Consider the following 15,095-nt stretch of genomic DNA (forward strand, 5'->3'; position numbering starts at 1 on the left):
TCTAGTCCTAGGTGGAATGCAATTTCTAAAATAAATAAATCAGTCGGGAAACCTGTTTTATAGCAAATGCATTAACTGTATGGCTGGGGACGTGCATGGACCAGCTTTCCTAGAGCGCACTGTATGTTCTGCACGGCTAAAATAGTCATACATGGTGTCAGAGTCTGTGTCTGAGCGTGTTTCTTATTTCTTCTCTGCTTCAGTGAACATTAACCCAATATATCCTATCCCATGCACAAAGTGTTCTGGTGATAAATCCTGCTTGATCTTTCGCGCTGTCTGGGTGAAATGTGCTTTTCCATTTTTGGTGGCGTGCCGTAGTGAGTACATTTGGGGAGGGGGGAGAGGAGGCTGCTTCAGGACGTGATTACTGTGCTTCTATTTTCTGTTTTCATTGCAAGTTAATCACAGGCTCTTCTGTTGTAATGTATGCCTCTGAGAGGACTTTTGTTCTAGCTGTAGCTCTTCAGCTTGAAGTAGTGATTGGAGAAGGAGGTCGTTAGGCAGGGCTGGTAGATCCTGCTGCTGACTGGCACAGATACCCAGTGCAGATACTGGAATTATTCTGATCAATGCTTTCCTGTTGTTGGCATGACAGACAGGCAAGGAGATAAACTTTCCCCCCCTTTTTTATCTCCACAGCACTTCACAGAGTTCCTGGATGAGTTTTCACCAGATGTCCTAGGCCAGCTCTTGAATGATCCCTTCTTGTCTGAGAAGAATGAAATAATGGAGGTGGAACTGTCTCCAGCGTCCCCAGCGCCCCTCATCCAGGCAGAACACAGCTACTCCCTCTGCGGGGACTCTCGACCCCAGTCTCCCTTGACCCACATCTCAACCGATGACAACTTCAATGAAGGTAATACTGATGCGCATGAAATCTGCTGACATTGACGCACTAAGCCCTTGTTCGTTTGTCGTGGTGATGCAGTAATGAAATGTTCCTAATGGGGCAATGATGCCCTAAGGGTGCATGTGAGTGCTCAGTGCAAACTGAAATACCTACAGTGAAATCACAGAAGGGATTTGTTTGTTTTAAGTCTGCAGGCATTGTGAATAAAGAAACCTGTCCATAGACAGGGAAATTGTGCCCAGCAGAACTTACTAACTTTGAACTATAAACATTTTTGAATTAAAGCGCCCATCAAAAAGAAATGGGAGAAGGGCCGGAAATACACTTGTTTCCATGTATCTGCATCTGTGGTTGTTGAAGATAAATGGAGACTGATAAACCAAATGAGTCAAATGAGGACCACCATGAAGTCTGAGTACTGTAGAACATGACATGTAAGGAAAGGATGAGGTGGGGTTCTGTTTGGTCTTCAGGAGAAGAGGCAAAAGGGGAAATCTTATTGCTGTCTATGGCTATCTGATGAAAGGGTGCAGAGAAGACAAAACTGGACTCCCCTGAGATATGCAGTGATAGCACAAGAGGTAATGGCTGCAAGTTGTGAGAAAGGAAATTCCGGTTGGGTGTTAGTACAATCATTTTCACCATGAGAGTTGATCAGACATTTGAACAGCTGTCCAGAGAGGCTGTGAAGTCTTCAGCTGTGGAGATACTCAGAGGTGAGCTAGGCAAGGCCCTGAGCAACCTCATCCAAATTGGTGGTACTCTGAATGAGGAGTTGGGCAAGATGGTCTCTAGAGGTACCTTCAAAGCTACATGATTTCAGGTTTATTAAAACCAAACCAACCAACTTTCTAAACTACAATTATTTTTCGGTAGTTAGTATCTGGAGCTTCCGGTATCGCAAAATGAAAATCAGATCATCTTATTTATGCTTCTAAATACACGTGTAGGTATGTAACTTCAGGTACTGCCCCAGTTTTAAAACCTGTCTTGCTGAAGTCCTAGGTTGTTCTTTTTTCCTTTTCAGAAAATAAAGAAAAGAGCAAAGAAAAAAAATGTCCTTCAAGAAGTCTTTGGTGATCATGTAAAGACATAACAACTACAACTTTATATATTCTGTGGTTGTGGGAAATAGTGATGCCTAGAAAATGATGAAAACCAACAGCATTTTTTAGCAGTTATCTTTAATTCAGCAGTTACAAACATCTGGAGGGGAAAAAAGGGAAATGCAGGAATGGTGGGAGGAAGGGATCCAGCCTTCTTGTTTTGGTGTGAAGATGCCTGCTGGCAGGAAGGGGAGTTAGAGTTAAAAGCGAGGTTGGCGGAGGAGCAAGGCCATGCATATCTGGTAACTATTACGAATAATCAGCATGGCAGACTTTCACTCCTAATAATTGGTTTATGTCTGCAACATTAGCTTTACAGTGAAAAGCAGTAGAGTACTAAGCTGCGTAGCAATAAAAGGGAGAGAGAGAGATTAGTGCTTATGCGTAAGCATTAACAAGCTAAGCTGTTTATGAAGATCCACCAGGACATGAGTTTTCAAAGGCTGACAGTTTTGTAGTCTAAAGCCCTCTTTTAAAACAAGATGCGGTCTGTTAGTGATTTCACAAGAGGACAACTAATAAACCTGTGAGAAGGCTTTTCAGTATGAGACAGGGGTTTTGGAGATGATCTGGAAACATCATCTACATAAAGCCTTCCCATTTTATATTTCCTAATTTCCTGTTTTATATTAATATATCTTTAAATTAATGTGTACAGAAGATAGAAACTTTAATTGTGGCAGGAGAAACAAGTACAAGAAACTTCGGAAACCAAGCTTCTCTGGAAGTTAATAGGGAGAAGCTTCAAACTAGGCTAAAAGTGAGAGGAGTTTCCTTGGGGGAAAAATCTTGAAGAAATTCGTACTGCTGAGACCGCTGGGTAATTAATAGAGCTCTAGTCAAAGGATCTTTTAAAAAGCCAAGAAACATTAACAAGTGTGTGTAAAAATAGAAAATGAATGGAAAGTATTTCATCTTCTCTTCACTCTGCAAAGTGTTTCATAAGGGAGGAGGAGGAGTTGCTCTTGATGTTTGGGATTTTATTTAATCTTAACCCTGGAATCATGCTTATGACCTTTCAATACCTATTGACTTCAAAACAGTGAAGGTCAGAGAAATACTTGAGGAGATCGCAGAATTACAGTTAACATGGCTGTCTGATAGATATCCAAAGGCATTACCCTGATGATTTTTCAGTCCTTGAGTCCATGAGAGCAAGAGAGGAGGATTTTGTGGGTGGCAATGCTGCAAGGTTTGGCACTGGAGATTGAAAGCATCTCCACTGTTAGACAGTGGAGGTACACAGTGATCCTGACAACTCTGGTGGATGCCAGTTTCCTTGGCGGAGTAGGGGGACAGCTACTGGGAGCATCAGTGTCCTTTTGTGGAGCAGGAGGTACAGGGTGTGGAGGGGGAAGTCCATGTGCTCTGGCATGATCTCCCACTGCTGGGGAACTGGGAGTGATTTTGTGGAGTGGCAGGGGCTGAGAAATGAGGTTGGCCGAGGTGCATATATAAATAATGTGCAAAAGATTTACATTCTCCAAATAACCACCCCACTGGGCAGACTGGTGAACTCTTCCAGCTGTCGTGTTTTCGTGGTTTTTCCATGGTGAGGTTACATGATCTGCAAGGACTGGGAGTAGAAATGGGCTAGTGAGTTCATGTATGACACTTGCATGCATGTGCACACATGTGCTGTGGACCCATGTGCCTGCGGTCAGCAGCAGCGCGAGGAGGAGGAGGATGGCACAGAGCAGTTGTGCCTGGGTCTGGAGGCCGTTGAGAAAAAGGCTCATCTTGTCTTGAAGATCATGTGCCAAACAGGTTTAAGCCATTCAGTGTCTATTTCCCTCTTTTTTTTTTTTTTTTTGCGCTGCCAAGCCTCTGACAATCTTGCTGAAAATGTTATTTAATGTTTCCTTTCGGACATTACAGTGCAGTGAATGATCGCTCTGACTCTGTAAGCACCTTCTTACCAACTGTTGCAGGGCAACAATTAACTTCTGCCATGAGCCATTCTCATTTGCCACTTGGCCACTACCCAGCCTTTACCACGATTTCTACAACTGCTAAATTGACCCATTCATGTAGTTGTAAATCTTACATAAAGTTTTTTTAAAGAGTTCTAGAAGTGTAAAACCTGGCAAACTCGTAAGCCTGGGTTTAACTCTTCCGAGAAGTCCTGTTGAGCTCAAGATGGGAACAAGTTTAAGCATCTATAAAATCAAGGTCCCCACACCATTTTTCCCCAGTTATTCGCTCTTTTGACTTCACTGTTTTGAGGGTATCTCCCCAGCTTTGTGCAGAAGAACTTTTCTGCATACTGGCAGGTTGTTGCTCATGTTGGGTCTCTGAAGGTGTCAGTCCCTAAATCTCCAGACTGTGAAAGCATTGGCAAGAGTAGCTATTTTAAAGCAGATGTGAGCAAGATGTCTGGCATTTAGTTGTTTGGTGTGTCGTGTCCGTCCCCCGTTCCCCCCCCCCCCCCCCCGAATCTATTCTTATATTCAACTTTGCAATAACTTAAGACTAAAGATACTAGAGGCAGAGATTTATAGGCCTGACCTGCTCTCTTGCAGCTGGCTGATCATGTGCTTTTGTTTACCTGAACTGGTGAATATGGCACCTGGCCTCGGGGGGTGCTCCAGGCTGTAACATGAAAAAGGAGGCTTCATCCCAGGTACCAATGAACCACACCAGTTACGCTGCTGCTTCTCACACAGCAGGTTTCTGCTTTCTAGTGGTGAGCCCTGGGATTTTTGAGACAACTGCAGAGTAGCTGTGGAGAAGCATGGTGGGTAGTTGCGAAGTGGAAAATGCTTCTTGGAAGGAAATGAAGAAGCTGGGAGAGGAGGCTGAGAATAGGGCCGATGGATAAGGGAGACCTCTTGCTGCGCATCAGAGCCTGTTTGGAGCACAGGTTCACTTCTGACAGTTGTAAATGGTTAGGGGGGAAAAAAAGCTCTATTTTTTTGTTACAGTTGGTGCATGTCTGTCTTCAGTTTTGCAGTCTCTGCAGCCGCTTGGAAATGGAGGGCTGTGGGTCAGATGGCCAGGAGCAAGGGAAGAACCAAGTGTCAGCAGGGACTATGGTTAGCCTCCTGTGTGACTTGAGATGCTAGTGTAGGGTCCTTCCCTGCTCTCTGGTACTTCATCTTGTCAGTCATAGGCACAAACTTTAGGACAGTGGCTGCCCCTTGTTTTGGACGTGTGACATCCATAGGCAAGAACCAAGTCCAAGTAATACTGAGGTTGTGGCATCTCCATGGGGCTCTCCATCCTCTGGGATCAGCTCAAGTGATAGGGGGTGGTTTGCAGTGGGTGTGTGTTTGGGTTTTGTGTGTTTTTTAGTTTGCGAGCCTGGCAGGGCTCAGCCAGTGGAGAGCCAACTAGTCATTTGTATGGTTTCTTTCCTCAAATTGTGGCCAGGTGTCTGGGTGCGTTCCTTTCCCCAACCCCTGAGGGCTCTGCTTTTGAGACTAGTCTTGGTCCCCACCTGCCCCTCCTGTTCGTGCTCTTCGGCTCAGGAATGCTTTGAAGCTAGTGTTGGATTTGAAGCGGCTTGTCTTGGCAAAAGGTTTGACAGACTGATTGCAGAAATGGTGTGTTTCTATTTTACGCTTAGCTGTGCCAAAACTGGGGCTGGCCCCAGAATATAACCTATATTGTTATGGGGCTTTTTACTGCTGGGGTTGTGTTTTCCTGTAATGTGCTTAAAACCCCCAATTTTCCTTTTTGAGTTTCAACTCTATCTCCCTACATGGTTTGAAAAAGAAAAAAAAACAAACAAGAAACCCAAAACAAACAAATAAACCCCTGAAAATCATTGTATTTGGCTCCCGCTTCTCCAGGGCAAATAGCCCTTCAGTGATAAATCCAGCCCTCATCTCAAGCAGCACTTTTGATGGTAAAATGCTTGCTTTTCTATGGAGTCCACAAGCAGTATATTGATGTCATGTGCTGTCTCTTCGCATAGAGGCACAGGTGGGCTTGAGGCTCAGCATGGTCTTCATACGTTTTATATGTATACATATATATATACACACATATAATATATATATGTATATACTATGTATATATTAGTCATATTTATTATGTATTATAGGTTATATTATATATCCTAATTTTATTTTTTTATGTAGGCGCTATATAGAGAGTGAGGCATTGGCCTGCTTCTGTCTGTTGTTCTCCAAATACTGAGTCATAGAGTCATAGAATGGTTAGAGTTGGACGGGACCTTAAAGATCATCTAGTTCCAACCCCACCTGCCATGGGCTGGGACACCTCCCACTAGACCAGTTTACTCAGAGCCACATCCAACCTGGCCTTGAACGCTTTTAGGGATGGGGCATCCACAACATCTCTGGGCAACCTGTTCCAGTGTTTTACCGCCCTGAGAGTGCAGAATTTCTTCTTAATATCTAAATAAATCTACCCTCTTTCAGTTTGAAGCCATTACCCCTCGTCCTATCACTACACTCCCCATCTTTCCTGTAGGCCCCCTTCAGATTCTGGAAGGCCGCTATAAGATCTCCCCGGAGCCTTCTCTCCTCCAGGCTGAACAACCCCAAATCTCTCAGCCTGTCTTCGTAGGAGAGGTGCTCCAGCCCTCTGATCATCTTTAAGGCCCTCCTCTGGACCTGCTCCAACAGGTCCATGTCCTTCTTATGTTGGGGGCCCCAGAGCTGGACGCAGTACTCTAGGGGGAGTCTCACAAGAGCAGAGTAGAGGGGCAGAATCACCTCCTCGACCTGCTGGCCACACTTCTTTTGATGCAAGCCAGGATTGGCCCTCTGGGCTGCAAGCGCACATTGCCGTCTCATGTTGAGCTTGTCATCAACCAACACCCCAAGTCCTTCTTGTTAGGGCTGCTCTCAATGCATTCTCCACCCAGCCTGCATTTGTGCATGGGATTGCCCTGACGCATGTGCAGGACTTTGCACTTGGCCGTGTTGAACTTCATGAGGTTTGCAAGGGCCCACCTTTCAAGCCTGTCCAGGTTCCTCTGGATGGCATCCCTTCCCTCCAGCGTGTCAACCACTCCACACAGCTTGGTGGTGTCAGCAAACTTTGTGAGGGTGCACTCAATCGCAACATCTATGTCACCAACAAAGATAGTCAATGAAATGTGAACAATGGCAGTGGAACCTCCTTTGCCCTGACTTTAAAGAAAATGGAACCGAACAACAAAATTCACTTGTGTTTTGAAAAGATGCTGTCAAAACCATACTGGTAATTCTTGCAATCGCATTCCAATGAAACTTTTTTCCTGTGTGGGCTATTTATTTTTGTGTGTTTATTTAGGAAATGGGGAGGAAGCCATTTGGTGGTGATAGCCTGTATTTGGGTTATTTTTATGTGGAAGGGTAGCAGTCAGTTCTTGTTCAGCATCTGCAGTTTTAAAGGATGAGAAGACTTCTGAAGTTTTATACTTCCAAGGTCTGAAATCTCAGTAGGTCACTCTGAATCAAGACTGTAAGTTCTACTCGGGCAGCTGTGTGTCTGAAAAAAACTCAGTTTTGATTTAGAGGTGGGCATTTTGATGCTTACTTATGCTTACTGTTAATAATTGAAAACTTTATTTGCAGTCAAACCTTTAGCTTCCAGTTCCACATATGAGATCTCCTTATGGCCTTTTTTCCTGCTGGAGTAAACAACCATCTGCTCTCAGAAACCTCTTTCCCCAGGTGTTTGTAGGCTGTGATTAAGTTCCCTCTTGATTTCTGCTTAGATACAGTTTAAATGAACTGCACTTTCTTGGTGTTTCCCTCCAGGGGGTAGGTTCTGGACACTGAGCTATTGCAGTTCCTTTCTCCCCAAAGGGACATTTGCAGTTCCTTTCCAAAACTCTGAGAAAAGTGACCACAGGAGCTGATTTCCCAGGAATAGTTTCCCTAATGATGCATGTTAGGGGAATACTCCTCCCGCTTCCATTCGTGTTGTTTCTGAAACCCGTGATCTCATTCTCTCTGCTGTGCTCGGCGTTCATGCTCGCTTAGTTATGTGCTGTGAGCATCAAGTCCTCTTAAAGTGTGTCGAAGCCTGATTGCTGCCATAATATGGATATACCTTCACAACATCTGTGTGGGGAGAAAAATTCGGATGGGTGAGAGAGAATGGCTTTATTTAAACACAGTGCTTCTGTGGATAATTTTTGCTTATCTTAAAAAAAAAAATATATAAAAAAAATCAGTCTTTTATAGGACATTTAATAGTATCAGGCTTTAAGGCTGTAAATCCAAGCTACCACCTCAGTCTGTGCCTCACTCCCACATATGTAAAGGGTGATGCTATAAAAATAACATTTTTCTACCCCTAGGCAAAATAATTAAAAATATCAGGGACTGTATCCCGGCTGAAAGCTATGCTTGTGTAAAGTCTTAGTCTGAAGGGAGATTAAGGCACAACCTGTAACCCCAAGACATCTCCTGGCTGGTATTACATGACATGATGATTCTGATTGAAAACTGTCAAATTCTCCACAGGAAAGAGGGTATTGACCCTGGCTGCTTAGGCATGGGAGGAACAATGTGTCCTTGGTTTCACCTTAATAACTTTGATAGCGATACAAATAATCTGTGGGTTTTAGATGGGCTCCGTGCCGCTCGAAGCAGGGATGCCCGTTTGACTGGTGATTCTTTTCTAGGAGAAAGGCTACAGCAGCTGTGCGTTGTGATTACTAGTATCACTGCTGCTCATCTTTGCCTGTTTATTTAATTTTCCCTGCCTGGCACTTTAAAAAGGACCCCAATGTTTGGTAGTCAAACAGTATCTCCTTTGTCGAGTCTGTTTCGAGGGCTTCGGTTTCATTATTTGCGGTGGGAGTGTGTGTGCATGCTGGGAGGGGGAAATGCCATCTGGAAAATCTGTAAGAGAAACTGTTTGTCGATGAATGTGGGCTCTCACCTCACGGAGGAGGAGGGGGGGGGTAGCGGCAGTGGCGTTGGAGTTCAGCATTTCAGGCATGATAAACAAGGCTTGTGTCTGCTGGGGGGTGTTACGTGAGCCCAGAGCTGGGCACCAGGGATGGTGCGAGCCCAGGGGCAAGACAAGGACACAGTTATTCCTCCAGAAAGGTCCAACTTGCCTTTGGGAGGCTGGACTGCAGAGCTGGGGATGCTGAACTTCCCTGCCAGCGGCACATCCAGCAGCACTCCCGGAGTCCACGCATCAGCAGAGGCCCTTTCGGGTTCATGGTGGGGTGTTTCGGCCAACAGAGAGCAAGCAGCCATTTCCCCCCTCAAACAAGTTGTGAGCCTTTTCCAGGAAGCGTTTTCCCCGTGCAGTTAGCCGGCTCCCAGTTTATAGCTGTATTTCTGTGGTGTAGAGCTAGCGAGCACCCTTGGATCCTGCTGCTAGCTGTGTAGGGACAGCAACCTCAGAGGTAGGACCCAGGCGAGGACCAAACGCTTGTCCAAAGTGCAGCTTTGGAAACGTGGACCCTTGGTGCAAGTTTAAGGGCCATCTGAGTCAAAGTGTCTTATTAACATGTGATGAGCCGAATCTGAGGCTGCATGCTGCTGTACATGGTATGGCTGTGCAGAAGCCGTGCCGGCTGTGCATCCAAGCCCTGTGGTTCATGGCAGCAGTACAAGGTCTGTCATGGACCAAAAGGAATTAGTTGAAGCCCTTTTGCTCAAATTCATGACACAGCCGAAGAGGGGGATTATTTAAATACGCTTGGCTGGAGAATAGTTTGACTCATTAGGGATCTTCTTGCATTACTCTGTCCAAAGATATCTCTTCTGATACCTGTGCAAAGCCCTTTGACCAGTAGTCTGTTGCGGTCTCCTTAAGTTTCTGATTTTGTCGTTCTCTAGCTGTTTAATCTGTTGCTTGGACAGTGAACTTCGAGGGGGTGAGAGCTGCCTCTTCATGCTGCTTATACATATAAGGATACCCCTTGATGCTTCTACAGGCCTTATTTGCAAGCTTGTTTCAAACGACGTGCAGCACATGCATCTGTTTTCTGTGCGATTACCATCTGTCATGGCAGTAATGGGGCTATGGGGGTCTTTTTTCCCTTCGACATTAGGTTCAGTGGTACAGCCCTCGTGTGGGTTTCTTTACCTGGTGGTGCCGTCTTCCTTTTTACTGCAGGGGAAAAAAACGGTGAAAATCATGTTCCGCTGAATGCTTGCATTCTCTCTGCTTGGGAGGGGGAAGGGAGAGATACAGAATGCATCTCTAACTTCATTTGTTTAACAATACACAGCAACTCACTGAAGCAACTTGGTTACCCATGCAAAAAGCATCTCTGTGAAACTCTTTAATGAATAGTGCTGAAATCAATGGGAGGAGCAAGGGAGATCTTTTTAGTTACTTCGTAAGCTCTGTTTCTCTGTACATCTATCACAGAAGGTGAAATTTAATCAATATTGGAGAAGATTACTTTTTCTCAGGAAAGGAAGTGCTACGTTGGACAAGATCGAAGAAGTAGTTGGATAGAAATAATTAAAAAAAGGAAAGCAAAACTTACTGGGAACTCTGATATTAAAAAAAAAGTACAGTTGAAGTAAGTATTTTTGACCTTATTTTCTACTTTTCCTACCCTGCCTTCCCATAATATTACATGGAACAAGGAAAGAAGCAAAATTTTGCAGTCCTTCAGAAAAAAATTGAGTATCCTGGAAAGCTGCACATGGTGTTGTTAAGAGACTATGTTTGATTTTTTTTTTTTATATTATATACAAATACAGATATATTAAAAATATTTTTTAACAAACACAGAAGTAGCATGTATTAATTCTGCCATGTACAAACACAGGCCTTCTTCACTGTGTGTTTTTCATGTATGCCTAAATCACATGCACGCTATGGATGTGATGCTTTCAGGAGCACTGAAATCCATTTCTGTTGAAAGCTATCATCATAATGTATAAGGTGTGCAGCATAGAAAGAAGTTGACTTGGGTGTGTTGTGCACCCAAAGGCAAGCACTTGTGCATAACTCAGTCTTCGTAATGGACTTCAAAGATCTTAAGCTTTCATTGTACAAAATGTTGCGTAGCCTTTTCCCTTTTGGGTGTAGTGATCTGGAGAAAGGAAAGTGAGAAGGGAAAGTCCACTTGTGGTACGCTGGGCAGATCCTACTAGCATTGTCCATCTTAACTGCAGATGGTGGAACCTGGGGCAGGATTAGGGCCCCTAAAATAAAGGCAGAGGACAGAAAGAGTTTGTTTGCTACTTGAACACCTTGCTGGAGATATGCACAACATGCAGTGCTTACACTTAGCGTACTGAGGGAATTATGTACCATTTTGAGCTTCCTCTCCTGCATTACCGCGTACACAGCATCTGACAACATATTGCATGTTATATCTGGGACCAAGCTGGACTCGTGATGAGCGCAGCTGGGAAAGAAGAGGACGTGTTTAGAGTTTTTCCTATTAGTGAGAACTTTGCTCAGTACACTGATTGAACTTACTTTGGTGCTTTGTGAGGCTCCTGTCTTTTTTTTTTTCTTTTTTTTTTTTTTTTTTTTAAAAGAAGGTGGAAGATGCATGCTAAACAGGAGTCTGCAGGAAAAGTAGGACAAGCTTGATGACAAAAGCAGCACACAAAAGCTTTCCAAAGAAATGTAATTTTAGTTTTGGACACAGCAGATAAGATCTTAGATGCATGTGTCACAAACCCTGGGTTTTTTGGATGCTGGATTTGAAACTCTGACGTTTAGCTTGCAGAAGTGAAAACTCAATGCATACTGTGTTTTCATAAAGTATAATAACAGTGCTAAATCATCTGAAAAATCCAATTCCAGTTGTCTCCAGTTGGCCATTTTAAATTACTAGATACTTTTTGGCCTTAATCTCTCCATGGCTCACTTGAATTTTCATGACCGCTGTGGAAATTAACTCAGGTTGGTGAGGCATTTTGATTGTGCCCTAGGAGGGAATTAAACAGCTCTGTGGAAACAGAATTTGAATTGTATTTGGTAAAGGAGAGAGAAGCCTGTGCATGAAAAAATGAGACTAACAAAACATGGTATAGCTTCTCAGTTAGGGGAGCACCATGCATTCTTCATGTTGGTAAGACACAGGTTTTTCAGAGAAATTGTTTGATCACATTATTAAAACATTCCTATTTTTAGGTGTATATAATGTGCAAAAATACACTGAATTAAACCTTTGTAGATACTGCTTTATACCTGGGTACTTTGCAACATTAATGTTCAGTTAACGTAGTCCTTATACGAACTCCGATAGTGCTAGCGCGTTGCACATAAAAGCATTAGCTGGGATTTTGCTAAGTACTGTGTAGACTCCTCAAATGACATATTTCATGTGCCAAAATGCCTGGCATTCATGGACTTACGAAAGGGTGGGTGAAGGGGAGTGCTTCTCATCTAAAGAGTCATTGCATGATAGAGCTCTGAAGTTTATAGGAAGTTTGAGTGGGGGTAAATCAGCTGGTATCAATGGTTCAACAGTGAACTTTGGAGTTGGGATTTTGAAGCTTGAGAAGAGATTTCTAATAGGCAACATGACCATCTCTAGGATATGGGGTTTCCTAGCCATTTGAATAGCTAAACCTCATGTTCAGGCTTTCTTCTCTTCATATCTCAATGGTTTGCAGTGTATTTCGTCTCACCTTAGCAATGCAGTGTTGCCCTGTTCATATCCATCTCGAATACCATCACCAAGATAATTTTCTCAGCCTTTTGTTTTGGACTCTGTTTCAATAATTCATGTGTACCTTCTGGATCATATCAAATATAAACGCTCACCTTTAATTTTTTTGATGCCAGTCATCAACTCTCTTTCCACAGCATGTCTTGCTTGGCTTGGTGAAGACACCTCCCTTCCCCTCCAGTGGGTCCCTCGAGCCAACCTCCATTGCTCTTTCATTTCAGTATTTTATGTGCACCTTCTTGCTTGCTATTATTATTCCATAAAACCTCTCGTGGTTCTTCATACCCCTCCATAAGAAATACCATTGTCTTGCTGGGTGGGCTGTGCCTCTCGGTATGACCAGTATTCTGTAGCCTGCTCAATTTTCCCCCTATTTGCCTAAACTTGTCTGGTTTTGTGCAGCATTCTCACTGGGGCAAGGGCTGCCACTTTGTTCGGCTAGCACAGTGCTAGACCAAGTAGACTGAGGTGCTTAGGGGCTATTATAAGAATAAACTAAGAATGATTTTTAAATAATGTAAACCCACTGTGCTCAGGAAGAGGAGAAAGGAGAATGGGAGATGCCCTTTCAGCTCTCTTGGAGCAGAGGAGAGATACTCGGTGACTTCAGAAGCTGGAATGTGTCAAAAGAAAGTAACTTGTTGCACAACACTGACCATGATAGTGAATGCATAACAGGGCCTGGGAAAAAGCAGGGAGAGGGGAAGATCAAGGTGGGATTCGACCCGTGTGTTGCTCCATCCCTTCCTTTCACAAGGTTGTTCATCTGGAATGACAGCTGTCACCATGCATCATAAGAGACAATGTCAAAAAAGTGTTAGATGCAGTTCTTCAGAGTTATCTCAGTGTTAAATGCAGCATGCTGCTGTCTCTGAAAACCATCCGTAACCCTACAAACTGGTTAGACTGGATTTAAAGCCTAGAATAACTCCGAGCAGTTTGCGCGGATCTAAGTGGTGATGGCAGGGATGTCAGGTTAATTGGCAAGGTCAGGTTCCAGGGGAGCAAAATGACCGGTCGAAGGCCAGCATATCTTGCTGTCTTACAGCAGCTGAATCCTCATGATGAGTCTGGGGATTAGAGGCGATGAACATCACAAAGTGCAGCTTTGGAGGACGTGTCCTGTTTCACTGGGCACCCATGGCTAGATTTCTCTTCTACTTGCACGATGATACAAATCTCAGAAAGTTCAGGCCTAATTACTTGGTTCACTGGTAGCTCTCATTTGTATGTAGCCTTCCTTCCCAAAGGAAGTCTGAAGTAGATTAGACCATAGTGCTGCCACCCTGTACCTCGACCCAGAGGTGTGAGAGGCAGCAAACGGAGGCTGTGCGCAACACGATGTGGGGGAGGTTTTGGCAAAAGTTATCCAAACAAGCATTTGAAAGTTGTATTTGCCGGGGGATTCTGTATTTCCAGGCAAAGACACCACTTTAAAGCTCTTATCTGAATGATCTACGCACAGCAAGCTAGAGGGTGTCCACAGACCCACTGCGTATTTCATTGCAGTCAGCAGGGAGGGGAGCTGCGTTCTTGTGTTTCTGAGTAGAGAGGCTCAGGGAGGCTTGAAAGAGAGCAATGTCCTCTCTCCTGAGTTAATATTTAGACAATACTACCTCTTTTTTTTTTTTTTCATATATACTTCTATTTTTATATTCCTGCATTTCCCAGAAAGCTTTGGGAGTAAGCCCTCCAGAAACTTAAATACAGTGTTTAGCCCTTGCTGTACAGTTACTTCTCTTGGCAGAGCTGTGCTCACTGTTCTTGAGCTTCTGATTACAGGATACGTATTTTTCATTTTTGATTCCTTGGTGTGTCTTTACTCAAATTACCTCCTTCCTTGCCAGCGGTGGAGGTTAGGTCCCACCACAAAGTAATTACTAGCACTGGAGATGTACATACTTCTCCCTTCTTCCAGTCACCCAGCTTGTGCCCAGTGCCTGTGTGCCGTACACGTGTGTGGTCTTAATAGCAAGGACATACAGCAGCACAGAGGCCATAAGCTCTTATTTTTGTTACTTGTTTGCAGCTGAACTCTGTTGACATCTCACCAGCTCGATATCTTCAGATGTTTAAGGGTCTTGTGTCAGCCTTGCAGATTGCTAGTGGCACAGCCACAACACTCTGGCTGCCTCCCACCCTGCTGATCACAGAATCACAGAATGGTCAGGGTTGGAAGAGACCTCTGGAGATCATCTAGTCCAACCCCCCTGCCAGAGCAGGGTCACCTACAGCAGGTTGCACAGGACGGCGTCCAGGCGGGTTTTGAATGTCTCCAGAGTGGGAGACTCCACCACCTCTCTGGGCAGCCTGTTCCAGTGCTCTGCCACCCTCAAAGGAAAGAATTTCCTCCTCGTGTTCAGATTGAACTTCCTGTGTTCAAGTTTGTGCCCGTTACCTCTTGTTCTATCACTGGGCACCACTGAAAAAAGACTGTTCCCATCCCCCTGGCACCCTCCCTTTAAGTATTTATAAGGATTGATAAGATCCCCCCTCTGTCTTCTTTTCTCTAGACTGAAAAGACCCAAGTCCCTCAGCCTTTCCTCATAAGAAAGATGCTCCA

At 44.2% G+C, this 15,095-nt stretch overlaps 1 protein-coding gene across 1 annotated transcript in view; it reads left to right on the top strand.

Moving 5' to 3' along the window:
- Nucleotides 1–642: 642 nt before the first annotated feature.
- Nucleotides 643–15,095, top strand: part of CREB3L2 (cAMP responsive element binding protein 3-like 2) — a gene marked incomplete at its 5' end in the record, with an annotated part of 35,685 nt that continues 21,232 nt past the window's right edge. The window contains one exon of the mRNA XM_009887067.1: nucleotides 643–859. Coding sequence (XP_009885369.1) covers nucleotides 643–859 — 217 coding nt within the window. The remainder of the gene's footprint in view (nucleotides 860–15,095) is intronic.

Source organism: Charadrius vociferus, unplaced genomic scaffold (assembly GCF_000708025.1).
Source record: "Charadrius vociferus isolate BGI_N301 unplaced genomic scaffold, ASM70802v2 scaffold756, whole genome shotgun sequence".
Taxonomy (NCBI): Eukaryota; Metazoa; Chordata; class Aves; order Charadriiformes; family Charadriidae; genus Charadrius; species Charadrius vociferus.